The sequence below is a fragment of the Vicugna pacos genome, chromosome 23 (genome assembly GCF_048564905.1).
Source record: "Vicugna pacos chromosome 23, VicPac4, whole genome shotgun sequence".
In the NCBI taxonomy this organism is placed as follows: Eukaryota; Metazoa; Chordata; class Mammalia; order Artiodactyla; family Camelidae; genus Vicugna; species Vicugna pacos.
In genome coordinates this window covers 15,861,612-15,885,501 of record NC_133009.1, presented here as the reverse complement: position 1 = coordinate 15,885,501, position 23,890 = coordinate 15,861,612, and the positions used below count along the sequence as shown (strand labels likewise).

Here is a 23,890-nt window from a genome sequence, read left to right as displayed (position 1 = left end):
TCAACTAATTTTGACACTGAAATACATTTTATTAATAAAGAATGTTGAGATAAGCATACCAATTAAATACAAAAATGTTTTTAAACTTGACAACCATTACACTAAACAGGTCTGACAATCTTATTCACAGTTACTGCAGTTTACAGAACATTTAACTGATATTTCCTCTATTTATTCCTCCTCTCCCTCCCATTGCATGGCTCACACCTATAAGAGAAAAAAAGAATTAAACTGAATGCATCCTTTAAAAAGTTAGCTCTAGAGTACTCACTTACCCTAGTCATTATAGAAATTTTCAGTATCAAATATCAGTATATAGACATAAAACTGTGTTAGATATTTCACATCTTCAGTGGAAATCACTACAATTAATGTTTTTGACATGAATGCAATCTCTAATAGCTACATTAGACAACACAGATATTAAAACTACATTTTTTAAATTAGCTAAACATCACAAAGCTTTATTCTGTTGTATAAAAAGTAAAATAACAACAGGCAGAGATGTAACAAATGATTACACAGCAATATAACATTTTAGCTTTTCCAAATCTTACTTTTAATTCAAGGAAGAAATGAATAAAAAATAAAATATAAGTACATATTCATTATACACCTATGGTATACAAACCTGTCTATCTGCAAGAAACTTACAGATTAGTAAACATCACATGCTCAATGTGTAATTATTTAATCAACCCTTGAAACATTTTTTAAAAACTAGATACAAGTTGGAAGCGAGAAAACTCGTTCCATTTATTACTGTCCTACATCCTACCCTGTGATCAGTATGTTAGAAATTTACCTCTCTGTCTGTTAAACTGACGACCACGGACACCTTGTCTCAATGTTGTCTGAAGTCTTACACGTCTGAAAGGCTTTGGTTGACTACTGCTGGTATCTAAGAAAAGCATTAATATACAAGCAAACAAGTCAGTAAGTAAGACAGCAGTTAGTGACAAAAACTAACCACAAAATGAATGCATGGATAAAATGCAGAGATGTCCACTGCTTTCAATATTTAAGTTGTTTGTTTTAATAAGGGGCATTTAACAAAAAAAAAGGTAAAAAGTAAAAACAAAATCTTATTCAAAAACTAGTTTGACTTTTTTATTCATTCATTCAGCTAATTTACTAAATATTTACTTGGTGCCTACTCACTATCAGACACTGCCTAGGAGTTGGGGAATACAATGGGAAACACAATACCACACCCCTCAGGAAACAACAGGCCCTTACAATACAATGTGAGTCATATCTGACTCTTCTCTTTTAGGGACACCCCCAATCTAATCATTAGCAAACCTTGCCAGCTCTAATTTAAATACATATCCCAAATCTGACTTTTTCTCACAAACTTGACTCTACCATCCTGTCTAAAAAAAATCATCTTTACCTTAAATTACTGCAACGTCCCCTTAACTTTCTCCTTTTTTCTGCCATTACTCATTTTCAGTCTCTTCTCTACACAGCAGCCAAACTGATCTGTTAAGTGTTTAAATCAGATCATGCCACCAGTCTGTTTGAAGCCCTCCAAAAGCTTGCTATATCCACGAAAGCCAAAGCAATTACAATGGTCTACCAGCTCTATCCTCCCCATCCCCTTCATCTTCTGCTAGTCTCTCTCTGTCCTTACTGTGCTCCAGCCACACAGGCCTCCTTATTGACCTTGAACATATCACACTGCTGCCTTATGGAGTTTGCATCGGCTATTTCGTCTTGGAATATGCTTCCCTCAATTAGTGGCACAGCTTCAGTCCCTTAGCTCTATCAGGTCTTTCCCTAAATGTCACTTTCTTAGTAACACTTCTGTGAAACTTCCTGGCACCTGGTAGGCACTGAAGTATCTGCTGACAAAATAAATAACTGCTCAGATGGGGAGGTTTAGTGTTTTACATTGTCAAATAAATTTAAAGACATCCCAATTTCATACTTTATAATAAAAAGGAACAAGAACCGTATTTTCTAGTGTAAGCTCTGGTAAAATATAACTAGTGCCAATTCTTCTACTGAGGAAACAATTCTCATGGGACATCAGAATATAACTGGGGGCACAGAACTTCAGTAATTGTACTAATAGTAATTGTGCCAGCTATAATTTTTTGAGCCTTACTGTATGTAAAGCACTGAGTTATAAAATTTACATACATTATGTCTAGTCTTGACTGCAAGATGAGTTATGAATGTCCGTATTTCACAATGAAATAGCAGAGATTTAAAGTTACTAGATATTAAAAGGTAGATACAGGATTTGAACCTAGGAATGCTGGCTAACAGGCTGATGTGTTACAGAAAAGCAGATGAGAGGCAGGAGAAGAGACCTTGAGATAGCAAAGTTCCATGACTGAAAAAAGTAGTAACTGACTTAGGTCTTCCATAAAACTTCAAGGTTCCACGGCAGAGTTTGAGAATTACTATTATAAACAATTTAAAATGAAAATAATCAGAGTGGATGACTGAGTATATATTTCTTTAATAATAAAGGTAATTTCCTACCTAAAAATTTGGGGATAGGTAAGCTAGTATAGCTAATATAGTAGTATAGTATATTTAAAAGTGGAGCCTCTGCAGTCAAACTTCTTGAGTTTGCACCCTGGCTTGCCCTTTATTTACTAGCTATGTAACTTTGAAGGAATTATTCAACCTTTTTGTGCCTCAGTTTCCTTATCTATAAAAGGGGGATGAATGCTTAACAAGTTGGGTTGTTGTGAGAATTAAATGAGTAAATACATATAAAGGGCCTAGAATACTATGATATATGTTAAGCGCTTAATGTTATTTTTTAAAAAGTACTGCAGAAAAATTTTTATTGCAGGAAAGATACATAAAATAGCCTTTTTCAGAGTTAACTTTGAAAACTTGAAAAGCCAAACTTTAAAACTATTCACATCAGTTAATTTCTTTCTTTTTTTTTTTTTTGAAGCAAAAGGCCTCCTAATGTCAACTCTCCATACCAGATCTCACATAGAACCAATTAAATAGAACAAATAAAGAAGGTGCTGCTCTGGTTTACACAGACAGGAGGCCTGAAGTTCTACTCCTTAGCTTCTCTCCCAACAATCCATCCTTCACAGCCCCTGAAGCACCTCTAATATAACCAATTCCCTTTAATATAAACCAAGTTCCCTTTAATAAAGTAAAACTTCCCTTTTAAATAAAGTCTTTTAAAAGTTAAAGAAAAAAGAGTTAGCAAATTGTTACTAATAGTACAGTGTCTTTTGCAAATGAGTTTGATGTATAATAGCTGTATTGCAGTCAAGAGCAGGAACTTACCTACAGAAGAACTGGAAGGAGGGTCCTGGCTGGTGGAAGGAAGATCTGACTCATCAGATGCCTGAACAGGCTCTTCTTCCTGCTGGCTATCAATTTCTAGTCCTGCTTCTGAGCTAATACTAATGAAGAAAAATAAAAATTGATTAGAAAATACAAAACTGATACTAGAATGTATCCTAAATTGTTCCCAAATTGTTTTTCTGATAAGTTTACCATGTAAGTAATTCAGAGCTCCCCTCCAACTCAAAACTTCAGACTCTGATATTGGTAATCACGCATTTTTTCTAAAGGCGGGGAAAAGAAAGCCCAAGCTGCTTTTTCATCATTCCCCCTCTCACTAGGACACATTCCAATTTTAATTTTTGTTTTTCCTCTGTTGTCATTTTTTTTTCCTTTTTGACAAAAGATGTTCACATTCTTGACATTCACAGGAGATATATTATCCTGATTTTGATAAATCCCAAAAAAACTTTCTAGGAGAGTACTAAAATAATTCACAACAATCACAACTATTAATAATATACCACTAACTCACCATGGGCTCTAGCACCCATAGCCGTCTCATCTGGGCTACAAAATGAGGCAGGCTGTGGGCAGGTGAATTCCTGGCTCAATGCTGTAATTCCATCTCTCTCTCTCCCATTCAAGAAAGTACATTAAAAAGCAAGTGAGGCAGATAAGAGTACAAGAATAACTTGAATCTGCTCCAGCTTTTACCATCTACAAACACTAGTACAGTTACTAACAACAGTGTACCTGAAAGCTCTCATGACCCTGCTGAAGTTGAGAAAAACTGGTGAAGTGCAGCCTAACTATGTTGTTTTAACATAGTCAGAGACTGAGCTTTCTCACTGGTAAAAAGGAGATGATACTGTGCAGAGATATTGTGTGGTTTAGAAATGACATATATAAAGCGACCTGAATCAAAGGCAGCTACTATTTTCAGCAGGGTCTGTAACTTCCAAAAACTAAGTAGCACTGCGGTAGAGCACAATAACAGACCTGTATTTTTCCTCGTATGCTAGAGCTGGCCTGTAACTATGCTAAGAAAATGCTGATAAATAAAAACAAAACCTTTGAGCTCTACCTAGGAAATCTGAGTTCTTCTTCTAGCTATGCTTATAACTATGAAGCAGTTCAACTTTTTTATTTTATAAAGAATCAGGTTCCACCTTGAAAGTTACACTTTTCTAGGACCACTGTCCAGTGGTTCTTCTCACTAAAGTACTCCACTTCCTTTGGTGTTTTTTTTTTTTAAATCCAGATGAGTATTTGTTATTAAATACTTCCTTTTGTTAAATTTTGTTTATAACTGTTATGTTAAAAATGTTGTCAAGTCTTAAAAACTACTAGCAAACGTCTAATTTTTAAGAACTTAGTATTTCAGACCAAGTTCTAAATGCATATAAATAAAGAGTAAGTGAGGTCTGCTCGAGAGTCCACTACTAAATGGAAAGTCAATCATTTCCTAGTATTCCTAATTTTCACAGAAAGACTTCTTTCTTGGAGAAAAGTTCAAACAGCTACATTAATTGAAGGGTATCAGTGATTTCCAAGAAATATTTTATTCTAGAATGCATCATGCAATTTTCAGGGAGACAACCATTTTAAGAATTATTTCTCTTCTGTAATAATAATCTCTAAGTCCTGAAATACATTATTACATGCAAAAATTAGTCTTCCAAAACATATGGCAAGATTTACTTTCATTATAGGATGCTATTGAAAATACAGTTCAATAGACTGCTGTTTCCTGGCTAAAGAAAAACAAATGTAAAAATCTGGCAAGTTTAAGTAAGCAAAAATTATAAGGTAAACATTTACCCTTCAGATTCTGCCTCCACAAATACTTCATCTCCATCATCACCTGTTGCTGTTTCATTTGTTGTGGATAAAGTGCCAGTGGACGTTGTCACCATTGGAACAGACTGAGAAGCATGATCTGAAGCATCAGAGGTGGTACTTTCAGTAAAGACGGTCACTTGAAAATGAAAAGAACAGACAAGCAATGCAAACTTTAACTTAGCGGTTTACCTAATTTTTAGCCAGAAATTACATCAGAAGATATATCACAGGTTTCCACTATACCAATAAAACACATAATCTACTGATCTGCCTTAGATACCTACCTGGGGCTGCTACTTGTAAAGGTGTAGTGGGAACACTGCGGCCACCCGACTCCTCTTCATGAGCTAGGAAGAGGGGTGTTTCATACATTCCCAAACCTAAAGACAATTCTGAATATTAATGAATGATTGAAAGAACGAAAAGTTGTTAATATGCCAGGTATGTGAAAGAAAAAATTAATCAGTGGAGACACACAACTTTGTTGACGCCCACAATTAGCCCATCAAGCAAAATCAACCCCTCAAAAATGTAAATACAATTTAAATGTATTTTTAAGCCCAGGAACACTAAATTAAGTACCCTAAAAAAACAGCTAAAATGCCCTTATAGATTCATACAACCTAACTTTATGGAGTACCCAACTATGAACTAGGCACTATGTTTAAATCTACTCCTCACCAAAACTGCACGTTATTACTGGTCTCCTTTTTGCTAAAAAGACTAAATTTCAAGGAGGTTAATTAACTTTCCCAAAGTTAAAAAGCTAGTAAAGTGAAGGCATTCCAATTTAAACACAGATCTAACTTCCAAGTCTAGGAAATGTCCTATAATACAACCACATAAAAATCTGAATTTCTACGAAGTCAACTCACAGTTTCACACTGGTAGAGGGAAACAGTATCAGAACTCATATCCAAACCACCAGGGACTAAGATATATGACTTATAAGATGGCTACAGATTAATCTTCCATGTTGGGCTTACTAAAATACTATGCACTCCCCATTCACTTACAAAATGCCTTAACAGCCTCCCAGAAACACAGCGGATTATATGGATGCCAACCAATGATTAAAAAGTAATTGACTCCAGAAATAACGTAATTCATGTCCAAATAACCAACTGCTATTACCTAATTTAGAGGTCATTTTCTTCTAAGTATTTTAAATACTTTATTTTTCTTATTTTTAATGTTAATGGAAAATATCTAATTAGTTTTATACATTTAACTAGGAATGTTAAATGCCAAACTAAACAGAAAATAAGCTGCATTCCTTCCAACAACTTTAAAATGGCTGGTAGTATGTATATTTATGTATATTTATTGGTACAACAAATATTCCTGATACCATTCTAAGAGCCAGAAGAGATACAAATGCAAAAGCTAGTCCTTAATGCTCAAAGAACTCAAAATTTTGTTGGAAAGACTTATACATAAGGCAATGTTTAAAAAGCAGTAAATATATTCTAGCTTTTCGCACAAATTATGATAAGGATTATTTAGACATAAACTTTTAAATATTAATATTGTTCACTTAAAAAAAGATCATGTCAGAACAGATTATTACCAAATACATGCAAATTCAAGAGACTCAAGCTTTTATTTTGCTATTTACCTCCTTGAGAAGCAAGCTGGCCAAGATCAGAGTGGCTAGAACTTGTTTGTGGCATATCTTCAGGTGGCCCAAACCGGAATCTGGGAACACCAGCAACCTGTGGGGAACTAAACAGACAAAAATTAATTTAAGATGAAATTTAAAGTTACCCTGTTTAAACTGCAACGATGGAAAAAATGTAGGAAGGAAGAATAAGCATAAACAAAATAAGAAGAAAACAGACTGAAAATAAAGTTGATAAAGGAATTCTCACTTATGAAAATATTTTCAAAATATCAGCCGGTAAGAATTTACCAATGTGATTTATATATATGTGATTTATATATAAATAGCTTTCAGTTCTCCTAAACTATGCCTCACATTTCTTGAATCTGCTAGAAATCTCTGTGTAGATATACTGAAAGCAACACAAACAACATGAGATGTAACGAAAAAAGTTAGAATGAGATTATGAAATAGTTTGGTCTCACTTTTCAAAGTTTAGTCATAGATAAATCAGGTCACCTCTCAGGTTCATTTCTTATCTGAAAGAATTCACTAGATGGCTCCCAAGATCTAGAAAAAAATCTAATACTAGATGGCTGGAAACTTGTTTTCTCCCTGTCCTAATAACACTATCATCCATCTTCCTGCCCACAATCCAGGATATAAAAGAGCATTCTCTCACCCTCAGCCCTCTGCTTACCCCCACCTTTCTTGGCTAGCTAGCCAGTGATGTTTATGGATTACACCTCTGTAATAATTCTTGAATCTATTTTTTCTTCTATTTCAACATTATTGCTTTAGTTAAGGACATTCTGTTTCTCAGTTTAAAAATTCACCTGAAAGAAAAAGACCTTCAATTCTTCTGAGCTATGAGAGAATGCTGCTGATTGGCTGGCACTCAGAACTTGTTTACTGGAGTGAGTCTGTTTCTGACTGGCTGACTTTTGGAAGGGTGGGGCTGACACTGATCACTTGGCTTATAAAACTGTGTTAGCTCAAGTCAGCTGTGGTCAACTGAGCAAGTTTAAAACTGGTTCTGATGGCCATGTGTTACCACATGTTACAGAACAATCAATCGTCCCCCAAGTTTGTGAAAACCCCCAAGTTTGTGGAAACATTTTTATTCCGCTCTTCAAGTACATCCTGTCATTCAACTCATACTTCAGCCATAATTAAACATGTGTATTTTCACGTAGAAAGCCTTCATATCTTTTGAGAGGAGTGGTATAGCACAAGAGTTAAAACAGGTTCAAGAGCCAGACTGACTGGTTTGAAATAAAAAACTGCCACTTTCTGGCTGTCTGACCGCTGGAAAATTTGTTAGCATTTCTATGCTTCCTTATCTGTAAAAGGAATAATGTGTCTATTACCATAAAGATTAAATAAATTGATTCATGGGAATGCTCAGGAAGTTTTAGGCATTCTTTTCCAAAACTCAATTTAATGTTGTCCCCATTAAATTCTCTCAGATTCTTTCCCCCTAGTTGTTGGAATAAATTACTCCTTTATTTGTATTAACAAAGCCTACTGCTTATGCTTCTGTTCTCCCCAATTGTTTAGGTTATAGTTAGTTGTGCACATACTCAGCTTTCACAACACTATCCATCATGATCACTGTAATTACCACACCTGCACCAACATCTATAAAGCACTTACTATGTGCCAGGTAATATTAGCAACATGTTAACATAAATTCATTCAATTCTCACAACTTACAAGGTAGGACTATTGTATTATCATTATTCCTATTAACAAAATGAGAATACTCAGGAACAGAAAACCCAGTAACTTGACATAGCTAGGAAGCAGTGCAGCCAGGTTTCAAACCCAGGCATTCTAAATGTCCATCTCCTTAACCATTGCTATACTGCCTTTAAATTTCAAATTCCTGATAGAAGCAACTGTATTTCAGTCACTTGTACGTGATTTTCCCCAACACTACACCCTCAATCCTAGTACACAGCTGCTTAGTGCACAGCACAGAAGGACTTAACAAAAAATGAATCAATCAAAAGTAATCAAGTTAACAGGGGAACAGAAAGAATTTGATCAGTCACAAAGTATGTTTTTCTTTCATTAACTTACTGAATTGCTTCAGCAAATCCATCAGTACGATGTGGCACCACAAGAGTTGGGGTACTTGGAACTGTTCTGTCTTCATCATCAAAAAAATGCTGCTGCTAAACAGACAGAGAACAAGAACTAAACAGGCATGACAAGAACATACGTATGGACTATACAAATACGTGCTGTACAAAAGAATCATTTTTACATGATGGGTAGGTACTTACCATGCCACCTATTCCTGGGGTCAACTGAAGCCCACGTCCCACAGACTGCCTCCGAGTCATCTGAATTCTCTGTGTCAAGGAAGGTGTTTCATTTGTTTTAAGAAAGTAGGCAATGAAACAAACACCAAATATCAACAGACACAGCTTATTACGGTGCTAATAAAATAACTGAAATGTCAGCAGATAACGTAATCATTGGGATTTTTCTTAAGAAAAACTTACTAATCTTGTACCAGTATTAAAGAAAACCATTTTGTACACAATGACACATTTTTAACTATATAGACTAATACTAATCAACAGACCAATATTTTATTAATGAATACATAATATTGACCAATATGTAAAACCAAACTCTGATCCTATCTTATTTGTAGGTAACTAATTTAGTTCTTATCGCCTAAATTTAAATGTTAGTAAGTATCCTTTGGATCTTAAGGCTTAATTATACTTTGGAGTTCAAAGAGCAGTACAGACTACTTATAAATCATTTCCCAGTTTAGACAATTCTAAATTAATATGTAGTAAACTTTGCAAGATGCACGAACAACCCTGTATGGCTTTATCTTTTCACAATGAGTTCTCTTCACTAGTGGTATTTCAGTAGATTCTACACTGAAGAGTGTTTACTTTAGTACACTACAGGGTAAGACGCAGGCTAGGTGATTAATAAGCCTTTGTACTTTTCCTGCTTTTTCTTCAAGAGCTTCTGATGAGATGTCCAACCCTACTGCAAAGAGCACTACGAAGAGTAAAAGGTCATGTACAGTTTCAAGAATTTTAAAAGTGGAAATTAACAAGTGTGATTGCAAAAAAAAAAAGAGAAAAGAAAGTTCTGTTAAACAACAGAATTTTTTTTGAAAATTAAAAAGAGACAAAAAACAGGCACCTTAGAAAAAGAAACCTTCAAAACAAATTGTGGTCAGTTGCTAAAATACATTTTATCTTACTTAAAATCCAAGATAATTTTTTTCCTTTTTAATCTGTAGAAACAGTGATCAGACTTTTATCTTCCCTGACTATAATTATTTCAATTTATATACAACTTTAATAAACCTTGCCTTTCCAAAGTTCACTTCATCTATGATTATAGTAGTGAAGTTACTGTTGTATTTCCAGGAAAATAATTCAGAGATTAGTTTCAGTTCAAAAATTTTATAAAAATATAAAACATTAAAAAGTTCACTTAATTTCTGGGGAAAACCAAAGTAATGTCTAATGGAAAGAAAGGGAGGAAAAGTCAAGATTTTTTAAAATTCATTTTTCAAAATGACTAGTACTTTTAATACCTGAACTGGTGGACCCAATTCTTGAGGTGGAGCATGAATGGTCAGTCTTGGGGGAAGTGGGTGTGGTGGGCGTCTGGGTGACTGAGGTGCTCGAGGAGTCTGTCTTTCAGATGCTGATGATGGTTGTTGTTCTCTAGTAATCTCCTGGGGGAAAGATGACTCTGCAGTACCAGTATTTCCTTCACCTATAGGAAAAGAGCAGCTTATTTTGAACTATTAAATTTACCACAAAGCAACTTGGACAATCCCTAGAATTATAAATCTTACCACTAGGCATGTTCATCACCTCACTAATATTTTCAGAAAAAAAGTAGTGAGGTCAGTGAACTCAGAGATAATGAGTGTAACATGAACAGTTGTATGGCCTTAGGCAAGTCCTTTAGCCTCTTTGAGTACTTTCTTTGATTGGTTAATAGAACAAAAATGTAACCTACAAGAAACATTTTTCTGAAGATTTCAAATAATGAGCATAAGGCACTTAGCTTAATACATGATAAAATAAACATTTAATAAATTTTGGCTTATATTATTGAAACAGGCAAATTACATAAAGACCACACCACACCACTACAGTTAGCAAGTATTATTATTATAAGCCTTACAATAACACTTTTATATTTTGTTTTTTCTAAATCTTGAATTTCAATGGCCCTTCAGATGTCTGGGTTTTCCACATACAAAGTGAAACACAGAAGCTGTCTAAACTGAATAGCATATCAATTTAGTAGTTTAAAAGTCTGAGGTCTAGAATCAGATTCCTGCTCTAATACTTATATAGCTATGTGACCTTGGTTATACCACTCTGCTTCTGTTCCTCAGATTCTTCACTGGTACCTAAATCTGATAAGCTTATTGTAAGAATATAAGTATAGTTGTCAGAAAAAGCATTCTGGGGGGAGGTTAGGTTTATTTGTTTATTTATTAATTTTTTAAATGGAGGTAGTGGGGATTGAACTCAGGACCTCATGCATGCTAAACATGTGCTATACCACTTAAGCTATACCCTCCCAGAAAAAGTATTTTTTATAACTATCAGCAATGTACCAAATCCACCCACTAACTTAGTTTTATCCAGATTGCTATGCATATTTTCACTTGACTGTAAAAAAGAAAGTCTCCAACAAGTATTCAATGATCATCTGTTACATGTTTTATATCTAGGAAAAATGGCTATGACCACTTGCCTTCAACAGACATTAGCTTTCAGTGATAATACCTAAAGAGGCAAAAAATTTCCCTCTATAACCCAATTATATGACACAAAAGATGTTTCTTAAATCTTATAAAACATTTTAGAAAATTATAAGCATTAATCTCTCTCCTTAGCTCCGTACCACCCTTAAAAAGCAACACTATTCTTCATTATGGTTCAGTATTTATTATTTATTTTTCTCTTAAAAAATTTAAAAGTTGAAAAGGTTGTCTGCCTTTGTTTTCCTTAATTCAAATAAGCATACAATTTGTACTTTTTTTTTTCACAATTTGTACTTCTAAATACACAGGCCTATAACAGAAACTCAGATACGCTGTTTTCCCACTAGTCTACATGTATAAGATTTTTACTATATTCTTATTAATGACTTGGGACAGTATTATCTTTAAAACCAGAATATTATACCAGATAATCACCAATTCTTCAAAATACATTTAAAAATGGTTCTAAAATAAAATTATTTTCTATGAATTCCATAATGCTTTACTGCCTACAACATTCCTGGACTCATCCTTTAAAGATTTAATGAAAGGCATGCTGTATTGATCAAAAAATCTTTTATTCACTGGAAAACCAGACAATACTGCAAAAGTTCCTATATGCACAAATCTTGAAACATGTAGCTTCATTAGACTGACCTCTTCTGGCTATGAACTGCTGTTACTAGAAGTTCCTGTTTAAATCTTTCCACTTAATAAGAACATGGCATTCACAATACTCCATACAGATTTCAAGATTTTTCAATCATACAGCAGTCCCATGAGGCAGAAAAAATATTATGACTATATTTTATGGATATAAATATAGTATACTTTATGAAAGAATAACGGTGACAAAGCTAGAATAAGAACCAATCTTTTGGTTGCCAATTTACTAACCAAATTTTATTACCTCTGATAATTAAGTGCAATCCTAGTTTAGAAAATACTAGATTAAAACATTAAATTAATTAAATTAAAATATTAAAAATGTTCAATTAAAAAGAGACTGAAAAAACAAAATATCATTAAAAAAACCCAAAATCAAATCTTACCACTGTTTTGAGAATCAGCTGCTCTCTGATTACTTTCGCCTCCACCCATACTTTCTTCTGTTTCTGTACCTGGATCAGTCCCATCACCACCCTAAAAACAAAATTTAATGCTAAGTGCAAATAAATCGTGCAATTATCTTAAAAAATAATTAACCAAACCAAACCACAGTAGAAACAAATAAAAACCCAAAGATATGAAAAGTTGTAATGTTCTGAGAATATAGGCCTTTTTATACTCCTGGAAAAGTTTTGTAAGCAAGTTCCTAAAGAAAATGGATGGTCAAAATTCTAGCCAGTTACCTCAGCATCATCAGCTTCATACCCATCGTTGCCATCTGCACTACCAGTGCCTTCATTACTATCTTCACCCTCGTCTCCCATCCCTGTGTCATCTTCGTCATCATCGTCTTCTTCCTCATCTTCTTCGTAATCCTAGTAAAAAATGCCCAAGTATAAATAAGGATCTAGGATACAGTACACATGTTTTGCATATTTTGACATCATGCTTAGAAATTTAAGTGACACATCATTGACCAAGATAAAGGAGTTGTCCTGAGAGTTGTACAGGATTAGTTCAGTGGGAGCAAGCAACAAAACTATGAAGCTTATTGGAATTAGTACAGTAATGATCGACTCTGAATTCTAACTGTTTGTATAAGATCAATTCAAAGATTAAATCTCCTAGATGTCCATGGAGTGTCAAGTTGTCTTAAATTCTAAATTTAAAATGTGGCTTTGAACCAGAAAATGATGATATTGTACTATATTATGAGCTTTAAAAAAATAGTTTGATGAATGAATCTAAAAATGAGAAGTTGTCAACATAAAACTAACTCCCAAAATAAGATACTAAGTTTTACTTAGCATATGCTTTAATTATGACACCTCAATTTCTTTTGAAAAGAACTATGGGGCTCCACGAGAAAAAAAAACTCTTTTCATTTCCAGAAACCACAGAGATTACAATTAAATCCATGGTCACTTATCAGTGAGATTTAAGGTTAAGTTTAATTAAACTAACAAACCCTAAAGGATTTAGTAATCATTAAAAAAAAAAAAAACCCCAAAACAAAATTGAGATTTCCCATCGTTTGTTCTATGCGAATTTCATTATAAAATGTTCACTTCACAACTAGTCAGGATAAAAGAAAAGCAGAACAGTCTATTTAGAGTGATGGGGAATCGCATTTTACTGGCTGATGCATTAGTAGTCCGAAGGATTTAGCATTTCATCCAGAAGTCAAAACAATAAATGATTTCAAACTAAATTTACCTCATGCTCCCCATCATTTTCATCATCATCCTCCTCTTCATCATCACTGTCAATTACAATGACATCATCTCCTTTGCCTTGACCATCTTGGGATGAAGTTGTTTGCTGATCTGACTGAAGAGGTCCAAGGTCTATTTGTAGGGAATGAGAAGTTTCTTCACTATCTTCCATTGGAGTATAATCACCCTGGGTAACTCCCTTTAAAAAAAAAAAAATTTAAATTTTCAAAAGTCAAGTATACTTAAAACTATCAGTGACATAGGTAGACATAAGTAAAGACTAAATAATACATATGGACTACTAGCATTTTGTTTTTAAAAATACAGTTCTCAAAAGTAGATTTAATTTAAAATACATGCTTTGGGTTTCTTTACTGTCTTTCTATAGTAGAATTAGTAAAAATCCCACTGGATAAAACTCCAATTAAAAAAAGAGAGAAATATATATATACAGATATGTTTGTCATAACTACCAGTGTGGTATTGGAGATCAGTGCTGTACTATAGAAATATAATGTGAGCCACAATATGTTTCACATACGTAATTCAAAATTTTTTGGCAGTCACTTAAAAAAATACAGGTGAAATCAATTTTAATAATAATCTTCATAACCAAAAATTATTTCAACATGTAACCAATGTAAAAATGATTAATTCTGCATTTTAAAATTTGTACTAAGTCTTCAAAATCTGATATATATTTCACACTTAAGTACATCTCAGTTTGGACTCTCCGTTTCAAGTACTCAACAGCCAATGTGGTTAGCTGACAGCACAGTTGCAGACCAAAGTCAGGAAAAAAAAAAATAACCATGGGACTGCAACATATATTTTTAAAAAGATAAAATATTTCCCCCCAAAAGCAGAAGGTCTGTGAAACACACTAAATGAAATAAGCTATTTTCACAAAAACACTTCTCCCCCAAAAAACTCTCTTAAGCCTTCAAACCACATTAAAGATATACCATATATAAAAACAGTTCTTTGCTTAATCTACTTCCTCATAATTTCATTTTGTTAGCTACTGAAATAAACTAAAATTTAACTTTACTTTTGATATTTACTATAAAAAGTTAAATGTTTACTTTTTAGTTAAGCACTCAGCAAAATCTATTTTTCACACAAATCAGAAATAGTATGTTGTGAGCTAAATCATTCATAAAGATTATGTTTACTATAATGGAAAAAACAAGTAAGTCATGGTATAATTAAAAATGTAACTCAAACTGACATGATTATTTCAAGAAAAGCAACACTTACAAAGAACATCTATTTCACTGTCAGAAAATTAGAAAAATGAACTGTTACACATTCACACATTCAGTAGATAGTGCAGAATGGAAAGCCCAATGGCACTTTTGAGTCACAGACAATCTTGCCAATCTCAAGAAAAAGCTTTGCAAAAAAGATTTTAGTATAATTTAACCAAGTCTGACAATAACATGGAAATTCACATCATTTCAAAATTGTTATTATGCTCTTCAGGTATGACTCTCTCTGAAGGAACACACAAAATCAATGTTATTTAGAATATAATGCATGCATGTTGAAGGTATAGTCTTCTGTCCTTAGCCCAAGAAAACTAAAAAAATTAACTTTCAAAATTAATGCATCTAAGAAACTCAAATTTACTTGCAATTTATGGTTACTTACGATTAGCTTGAAACAATTCCTATATTTTATACAGATAAAGTAATTTTAGAATAACATGATCCTAAAATTTTATCAGGACAGAAAATACTGGTTCAAGCTTAACAGGACAAATGGAAACCAGACAGCTCGAGTTCAAATCCTAGCCCCAATGCTAGGATTTGGGTACATGAGAACTTGGGTACATTTGAGAACTTGGGTACATGACTTATCTGAGTCTCGGTGTCTTCACTAATAAAATACGGTTGTTATGAGGATTAAGTTAGTTAATAAATGCAAATTTCTTAGAACACCTGGCATGTAATAATGAGTTCTGTGTTAACTAATATTACTGTAATTATGAATTCTCAATTCCTAAGGCAGAGGAATGGAAAAAAGGTAAATAATAATTTGAGTGCCTAATTTGTGGCAGGTACTATTTTAGGTACTCTAAAATATTAAAAATTACATTATATTATTCCAACAGATGAGAAAGTTGAGGCTTAAAGAGAATTAATGACTTGCTTATAACCACACAGCTCCTAAGTGGTGGAGTTAGGAACAGAACCTAGTGATTTGTAACTTCAGTGTCTACACATTTCCGCTAGTCAAGCTGCCTCTGGAGAAGCCTCAATGAAAGTTCAAAAGATGAAGACATATACAAATGCATTTCCTTTCATGGATTATTTTAATTCAGTAAGGAAAGCAACAGAGGACCACCAAACGGGGCACTATTGATTAACTCAAGACGCAACCAGCACTCGTCCTTTCAAACAATTAAGAGTGGGTAATCTTTACGCTTGGAAAATCTGTGCTGACTATAAATAAAAACATTTCTTTAATAAAGTTTAGAAGGCAGGATACTAATTAGGGGTAAAACAAAGCAGAAATTGTATTGGTAATTCTAACAGTATTTCATTAAACAAAAAAGCAGCAAGTTAGAAATAAAGTCCAAATAATATTTCAGTTTGTCAAAGCTAATTTCATTCATTAAAAGCAACAATTTGTTTACTTTAAATGTGTTTTACGTACTTCTCCAATGGAATCTTGAGAATCTTGGTTGTATACTTGAGTCTCTACCTCTCCATCAGTACTTTCTTCTGCCATAACTTCTTCCTGAATAATGACAAACAAATGTGTTAACCATACCAGTTCACTAGATGAAGCATCACCTGTTCAGTTAGTTCTTCCAATAAAACAAAACTCAAATCTTTAATTTCATGAAGCTGCACATCAGAAATGCTCATTTATATTTATTTATAAAATATAACTAAATCACATTCTTCTTCAGTATATACAAAATAAGGTTTACAAACATTAAACATACGCTAATGAAATTAATTTAACAGTCTCAGAGTTTGATGATAAAACAATTCATTACAATTTACCCTCAACAAAAGAGAATGAAGGAATATCATCTTGGTTAATCTCAGAAAAAAATGTTAAGTTAATAGATTGAATTTTAAAAAAAGATTGAAATGGAATTCATCCTGTCTTTGTAGCTGTGGTTTTAAAAGTGAAATGGGAACCAATTCAATTAAACATATGCAAATACATAAAAACAATGTTGGCAACAGCAACAATACCTGGGCTGTCAATGGAAACTCTGCAGTAAGGTCAACAAGAGAGTTTTCTGGATTTTGACAACAAAAAATCCATTCATTTAATAATGCTGTAACTGAAAGAATATCTTAGTTCTATCGGTAGAAGTAAAAATAAACAGAACCTTTACGCACCTCAGTTCCTACAGGCGTAACACTTTTCAACTTCTTTGGAAGAGGCATTTCCACTGTGTCATCAGAGATTTGGTCTGATGCTTCTATGGTGCTATCATCTTCCTCTTCACGTGTACGCTTCGGCAAAGACGAACTTGGGGTAGCCGAAACTTTGAAATCACATAATTTAAGTCTTGAATTAGAGCATTATAATAAACCCAATTTAGACAAAAGTTAATTTTAAAAACATTTTGGTCACTTAACTAAAAGCAGACACAGGAAACATTTGTTTGGACAGAACAACATAACTTCTTCCTGCTAACCCATGTATAAACAAAGAGCAATTTACGCTTTGAACCAATGGTTTTATTCAATCAACTTAATCTTTGGTTAACAAAGCCAAAAGCCAATCAATTTTTACAGCAATACATCTGACTCACTGTGACTGTACTGATATATAATTGCTATTCACAAAGCTCATATAGGGCCTTCTATAAGTTTATAAAACTCAGGACTCCTTGGATAAAAACAAATTTCCTTGTATGTTTAGATTTGAAAATCCTTATACAGTCTTCTTTTAGTTCTCCGGACCTGTACTAAGTTACAGTGGACCCTTGGACAACTTGGTGGTCAGGGGTGCTGGCCCTCCATATTTACCATCCCTTTGCATGTGCAGATTCAACCAACTGAGAATGTGTAATACTGTAGTATTTACTACTGAAAAAAATCCACATGTAAGTGGACTGTGTAGTTCAACCTGTGTTGTTCAAGGGTCAACTGCACATACAATGTTACGAGTTGTATCACCATTAAAACCAGTCAAAAAAAAAAAACCTTGAGAGGAAGAAAGATCTTAATGACAAAAACGAGTGACCTAAAATACATTTCAGCATAAATATAAACTGCTAGGAATATACTCATCCATGCTAACACCTGGTAGAAAACAAGAATGTACAAAGAGTACTTAAGATATGTATTATATCCAAGAAACGATAAATGCACAGGTCTACTCTAACTTCATTTTAAAATTAATCTTACCAGTGCCAAATACTGCTGTGGAAGTAGAAGGCCGCTCAACTGGCGAACTCTGAACCACCTCCACTATGTTCGGGGACAGCTCCTGATTTGTAGGCTCAATCTGAGGATGACTCTGTTGAGTGGGTTGCACAAAAGCTGTAGCCTGTGTCTGTTGCTGAACAGTTAAAATAGGTTGAGGGATAGAAGGCTGGACGTTAGGGCTGGTAGAACGAACAGATCCACTTGTGCTTCCGAACACTGGAACATGTTCCACAGGCCCTTCTGATTGCATAGCTGAAAAATAATTATAGTATTTAATATATGAAGGCCTCTGTTCTTACCAGAGCCAGAATCACCCTTCCCTATTCTATGTTATAGGTGACATTTGCATGGTTGTTTGTGTAAACGTCTCTTACCACTCACTAGACAAAAACAATGAGGGTAAAAGTAATGTACTATGCATTTTTCTACTGTCTGTGTGACTGACATGGTAGTGCAGTAAACTGTTGGCTGAATTAAATAAATAAATATCTGTAACTGTTTTTGCATCTATTATTCTATTTAAATTATGACCAAATAAAATATTGAGAAGCTCAAAATCAAATTGTAAGTTTTCATTAAGCATCATTTTGTTTCCAATCGATATAAACTGATCATTAAATTTAACTGGTAATACATCTCATAATCATTTTACTGAATGTAGTTCAAATAAAATATCCTGTCCTTTCACAGCATATATACACTATATATCTCTAAACACTTGAATAATTTACCGAATTCTAACATTTGTTACGACAAGAATCTAAGGAAATTGTGTTCAGTAAAGTTTTACTGACAACCTATCTTGGAGTTGGGTAAAGGGATTAAACAACCAAAAATTAGATTCGTACCCTTGAGGAGCTCAATCTGGTGGAATAAAAAGGCATGTATTCAACTCAATAATATGTAGTTGCAATTGTTGTAATGAGTAAGAAAGCAACACGGGAACAAAGCGGTGAAAGCAATTAAAAGGTCAGATAGTTTCAATGAAGAGGTGGTATTTGGGCTGAACCCCAATTTAGTATGGTTTCCTAAAGTGGATTTCATATCATCTTTCTTAGCCAATAGAGTTAAAATTATGGTCCTAGGAAAAGATGCCATATACTTATAAGGGTGTCTTTACCCCCTTTTTCAGTTTAAAAACAAAACAAAGCAAAAAGGAAGGGAGGGAGGGAATATGCTACATTAACCCAAGCATCCCAGGAGACACACACCTGAAAATATTTTACTATGATGCCCCACTTCTACTATGTCTGATTTCAGCTTTAGTGGAAGCCTCATTCATCCCTGAAGTCACTATCATCTTCTCACGATAAATCTCAGCCTCAGCAATTAGTCCAATCAGATCTATGTTATTTTACTTACCTTCCTGTGATTCCACTTGTGTAGTGGGCATCACTGTGGCTGTTGGAGTAGTAGTAGGATTTGTAACAGTTGCAGGTGTAACCATTGGGCGGATACTAGCCCTGGGTGTTGACTTATTTCCAGCCATAGCTGCAGCTGTCACTTTACTTGGAGTAGACACTACAGGAGTTGGCTTGATATTGGCTGTTGGTGGGTCTGATGTGCTGGCACTTACAGAGGGGAAAATGGAAGAATAACAAATCATGAAAGATTACTACAGATATTCCTTATAAAATACATTCATGCTATCAAAAGCAAAGCACGTATGCTTCCTGAAGTGACTGTCCAGAAATTATGATCTTAATATACATTCAGATCTTATTAATTCTGTTTTTCTTAACACTGCTTTGGGTAGACTTTTGGCAGATTTAAAAAAAAGGAAAGAGACAGCATAGTTCTATATTTTTTGTTCACTAAGTATTTCAAAACTCTTGTTGAAGAGATTTTGAATTTAAGCATTAAAAACTACACAGGAAATGCTCTGCAGTGGTGCATCCAGACAACACAGAATGTATTTAACTGTTGATCACTGAACCTAAGTCTCAGCTCAGCATCCTATACTTGGATCATGAAACAACACAGGGAACATTAGTATCCTACCTTAGAAGTCAATCACAAACTAAAAGACAAAAGATGTTTTTTCTGCCATAAAGCTCTACCTATCTGATAGGATTGAAAGTATGTTTAAAAACAAAAGTTCTGGGAAAAAAAAAATGTTAGCAACTACATGATGCAGTTTTGCACAGGATAAAGAGCTCTTTAGTTATATATTTTTATAACAGAGTATAGATTTTTTTTTTCTCCCCAAAGATCATTAGATCTTCCCCGAACTTTAAAGGAAAAACAGGGAACAGGCTGTAAAAGAGTAAAACTCACATTCCTCTTTCACCAGAAGCTGGAGTTGTTTTCAATGTGATCTGTCTCTGTTGTTCTGGGACCTATAAAAAGAAAAATATGGATTATTATCCTATCCCACAAGAGTCCACTAAACTATGCCATCAAAATATTTTACTTTTGTTAAATCTCTCTGTATACTTGGGCCAAAATTCACTCTGACAAAGGCTCCTAAATCACCAGACACCTCCGAGTAAAATGCAAAAAGAAAAATGATTTGTCATTTAAACAGGATTAGTTAATCACCTTATTAGTAGGTTCCTGAGGCTCATCTCTCTGCTCAAGGTGTCTTTCTTGATGTTCCCTGAGCTCTCTTTCCAAACGACTAATTCGACCTTCATACTGGGACTTAAGAGCAGTCATACGAACATCCAGTTCATCTTTCTGCTGATCTAAGGCTCCATTCCTTTGTTTAAGCTCTTCATTTTCTTTAGTTAGCTGATCTTTTACACCTAAAGTAACCATGTGATTCTATTAATGTCATAATCAAACACTGGAAATAAAAACTATTTATGTGCTTAATTAATAGGTACTCAAAGGTCATATGAGATTCTATTCCTGAACTTTTAACATCTACAATAATTCTGATACACTATACAACTCAACAAGCAAAGTTCTAAACACATCTGTATTTGCTTCATTATTCTAATATAAAATATAGTCCAAAATAAAAACACTTAACTTTTCCAAAATAAGATTTCAAAAACATAAAGGATCTACCATAAACTACGGACAGTCAGCAGAAGCCCTCTTATATGGCATTTAATATTTTGATATATTAGGAATTACAAAATTTTCATTTCATAAAATCTGTAACATATACTCAAAATAATTAAGTACATTTTTTTCTATAAAGTAAGTTGCCAGGGGCACTATCTTAGAGATTATTAAAAAAACTGCTCAAAATAAAAACCAACCGACTTGGCATTTTATTTACGTACTAAGCAGACTGGTAAAAAAGATGCAATAAGGCCCTGAGCATTGCAGCACTGGGCTCCTCATAAACCTGACATGATATTCTTCCTGAAGGGCTAACAGGGGAACCCTCACTGAAGTGATGCACAGAAAAATCACTGGGTTAGTAAGACACAGTGCTGTCTGGAAATTTACAGAAGGCCACTGGACAGTATACTGTGGACCCAAAAGATCTCCATCAGAAGGTAGTAACAGTTTCACGCTAAAGCAGAGAGTCAGCTGTATTTCCCATTACCAGCTAAAAAAATTAAGAAAGGCTTCATAAATAAAGGATGTCTCCATCACTTGAAAATAAAAACTGCTATAATTTTGTATCTAATTTAAATAAGCCTAATACTTAAAGTGCACATGCACACACACACAAAGTTACACTATGGTATTCTGTTTTCTTTTTTCCCATTTCATTTTAAGCCTGCATCAATAACCACTTTTCACCATCAAGTTCAAACCTTCGAGTATGAAGAACTTACCAGCTAAATGTGCAATTTTTGATTTTGCTGCTACAATAGCCTTTCTTGTTTTTTCTTCCTTTTCAGTTATCTGCTGTCGGAGCTGTTCCTCCTGTGTGGTTCTATCTTGAAGGTCCTGACGAAGTCGTGAAAGTTCAGATTGAAGCTGCACGGTCTGTTCCTGGAGATTTTTTGCTTCTGCCTCTTTTTCAGATAATGTCTTTTAAAGGAAAACACAGTATTCACCATGTAATTCAACCAAATCAATATAAACTGTATGTCCTACAGACTTAAAATGTAAAATATTAACTTACATGAATCATTCAAAGTAAAAAGGCTAAAATATATACATTTCCATAGAAGAGAAAATATCAGTGTTTAACATATTTTTCTTTCTTTTTAAAACTCCTTTTTTATTCCTGAATAATATTCAATTGTATTTCTTTAGCTATACAACAAAGAAACAATGAGGAACATACACCTTTCACTACTTTCACACTCGTTATACCTTCTGCAGATTGTCTACTTGATTTTCCAGTGATTTTGACTTTATTTCAGCCTGGCTAAGGGTTTCTTTGAGCTCCTGCATTTCCTGGATTGAGATATGCTGTTCCTGATGGTCTCCAGAAGACTGAGCTGAGGACTCCATGACCTAAAATGACAAATAGTAGTAATATACTTCCACATTTATATTCAATAATTCTATAAATTCATCTAAGGAAATAATCATAGTATGCAAAGAAATTTATCTTTAAGGTTATTCATAAATACATTTTTTATGGAACAACTTCAGTGTCTAAAAATAAGCTTATTAGCTAAATAGTTTAGGGTTTCTATACAACTGGTTATTAACTAGCTAATCAAAATGATGATGCACTGTTTGACATACAATTATTTGGAAAAATAAATTACTTACATGTAAAGAAAAGCATACTAAAGTGGTTAACTGAGGGGTAAGAATTCTGAAAAATTTTTTCTTTATATATTTTCTAATCTCACATATGATAAATATATCAATTAAGTCAATATATAACTTATCATTGAGAACTAAAAACAAAAGATTCAAATAGAACAAAGATTTAAAATAACTTTTTGATAGGTGGTTAATGTATAGTACTTATTTAAAGTATAATACAATCTGATTTTATAAAGAACTAGCATTTTTTGATATACACAATTTTAATCAGCAATGAGTTACAAGAACATAGTTTTGAAAAGAAACAGTATCTAAAACTGAGAAACTGAATTAAAATACCTAGCATTTACTATTATTTCTTTATGAATTTATAGTTAATTTTGGGACATATTAAACAGCTTATCTTAAAACAATCAAAGATATCATATATAAGCTTATATCTAAGTTTAGAATCTAAAAACCAAAAGATTTTTATAAGAGTCATCTAAATATATATGTAAAACTATATAAATTATGTACATCAAAATTGTGTAGATCAAAAAATTATATATATATATATATAAAGAATATATAAAAAGAGAATCACTTTAAATACCTTATCTTGTTGTGCTTTAAGTTCTTCATATTGAGTCTTGTACCTGCGTCCAATTTTCTTGACTTGAGTAATAGTTTTAACTTTTTCTTGGATGTCAATTATTTTGGCATCTAGGTCCTTCTGGATGCTTTCTTTTTCAGCTCTTACTTTATTTAAATCTTCCTTTAGACTTTGGATTAAGTTCTGGTTGTTAGTCAAAGATGCATTTGATCTAAACGAAAAAAATGAGGTAAAAAGGACTAAATATAGAGAATTTTCAAATTTTAAAATCTTTTAATTTATGTTTTTATTATGTTGCTTTATTATGTTTTTCATTAAAAAATCCTAAGGAAACCATACACACACTTCAAAAGATAATTCCTTAATTTATGAACCCGTAGTCCTTTAGGAAGATCTGATTTACTTACTACAAGTCATACATGCCCATTTTAGAGATGA

The 23,890-nt window shown here is 33.4% G+C and overlaps 1 protein-coding gene across 3 annotated transcripts in view; it reads right to left on the bottom strand.

Moving 5' to 3' along the window:
• Positions 1-5: 5 nt before the first annotated feature.
• TPR (translocated promoter region, nuclear basket protein) overlaps positions 6-23,890 on the bottom strand; it is a 52,576-nt gene continuing 28,691 nt past the window's right edge. The window contains exons 32-52 of one of the 3 annotated variants that reach the window (XM_015234772.3): positions 23,453-23,663; positions 22,450-22,593; positions 21,963-22,161; positions 20,764-20,969; positions 20,500-20,561; positions 19,585-19,793; positions 18,202-18,474; positions 17,185-17,333; positions 16,481-16,564; positions 13,821-14,018; positions 12,848-12,979; positions 12,548-12,638; positions 10,302-10,486; positions 9,013-9,081; positions 8,807-8,901; positions 6,737-6,843; positions 5,403-5,510; positions 5,098-5,254; positions 3,274-3,392; positions 806-901; positions 6-207 (exon numbers count right to left, since the gene is read on the bottom strand). In XM_015234772.3, the coding sequence (XP_015090258.1) occupies positions 152-207; positions 806-901; positions 3,274-3,392; positions 5,098-5,254; positions 5,403-5,510; positions 6,737-6,843; positions 8,807-8,901; positions 9,013-9,081; positions 10,302-10,486; positions 12,548-12,638; positions 12,848-12,979; positions 13,821-14,018; positions 16,481-16,564; positions 17,185-17,333; positions 18,202-18,474; positions 19,585-19,793; positions 20,500-20,561; positions 20,764-20,969; positions 21,963-22,161; positions 22,450-22,593; positions 23,453-23,663 (2,950 nt within the window). In that variant the 3' untranslated portion in view covers positions 6-151. The remainder of the gene's footprint in view (positions 208-805; positions 902-3,273; positions 3,393-5,097; positions 5,255-5,402; positions 5,511-6,736; positions 6,844-8,806; positions 8,902-9,012; positions 9,082-10,301; positions 10,487-12,547; positions 12,639-12,847; positions 12,980-13,820; positions 14,019-16,480; positions 16,565-17,184; positions 17,334-18,201; positions 18,475-19,584; positions 19,794-20,499; positions 20,562-20,763; positions 20,970-21,962; positions 22,162-22,449; positions 22,594-23,452; positions 23,664-23,890) is intronic. The other 2 variants (XM_006198784.4, XM_015234773.3) reach the window with 2 other exon arrangements.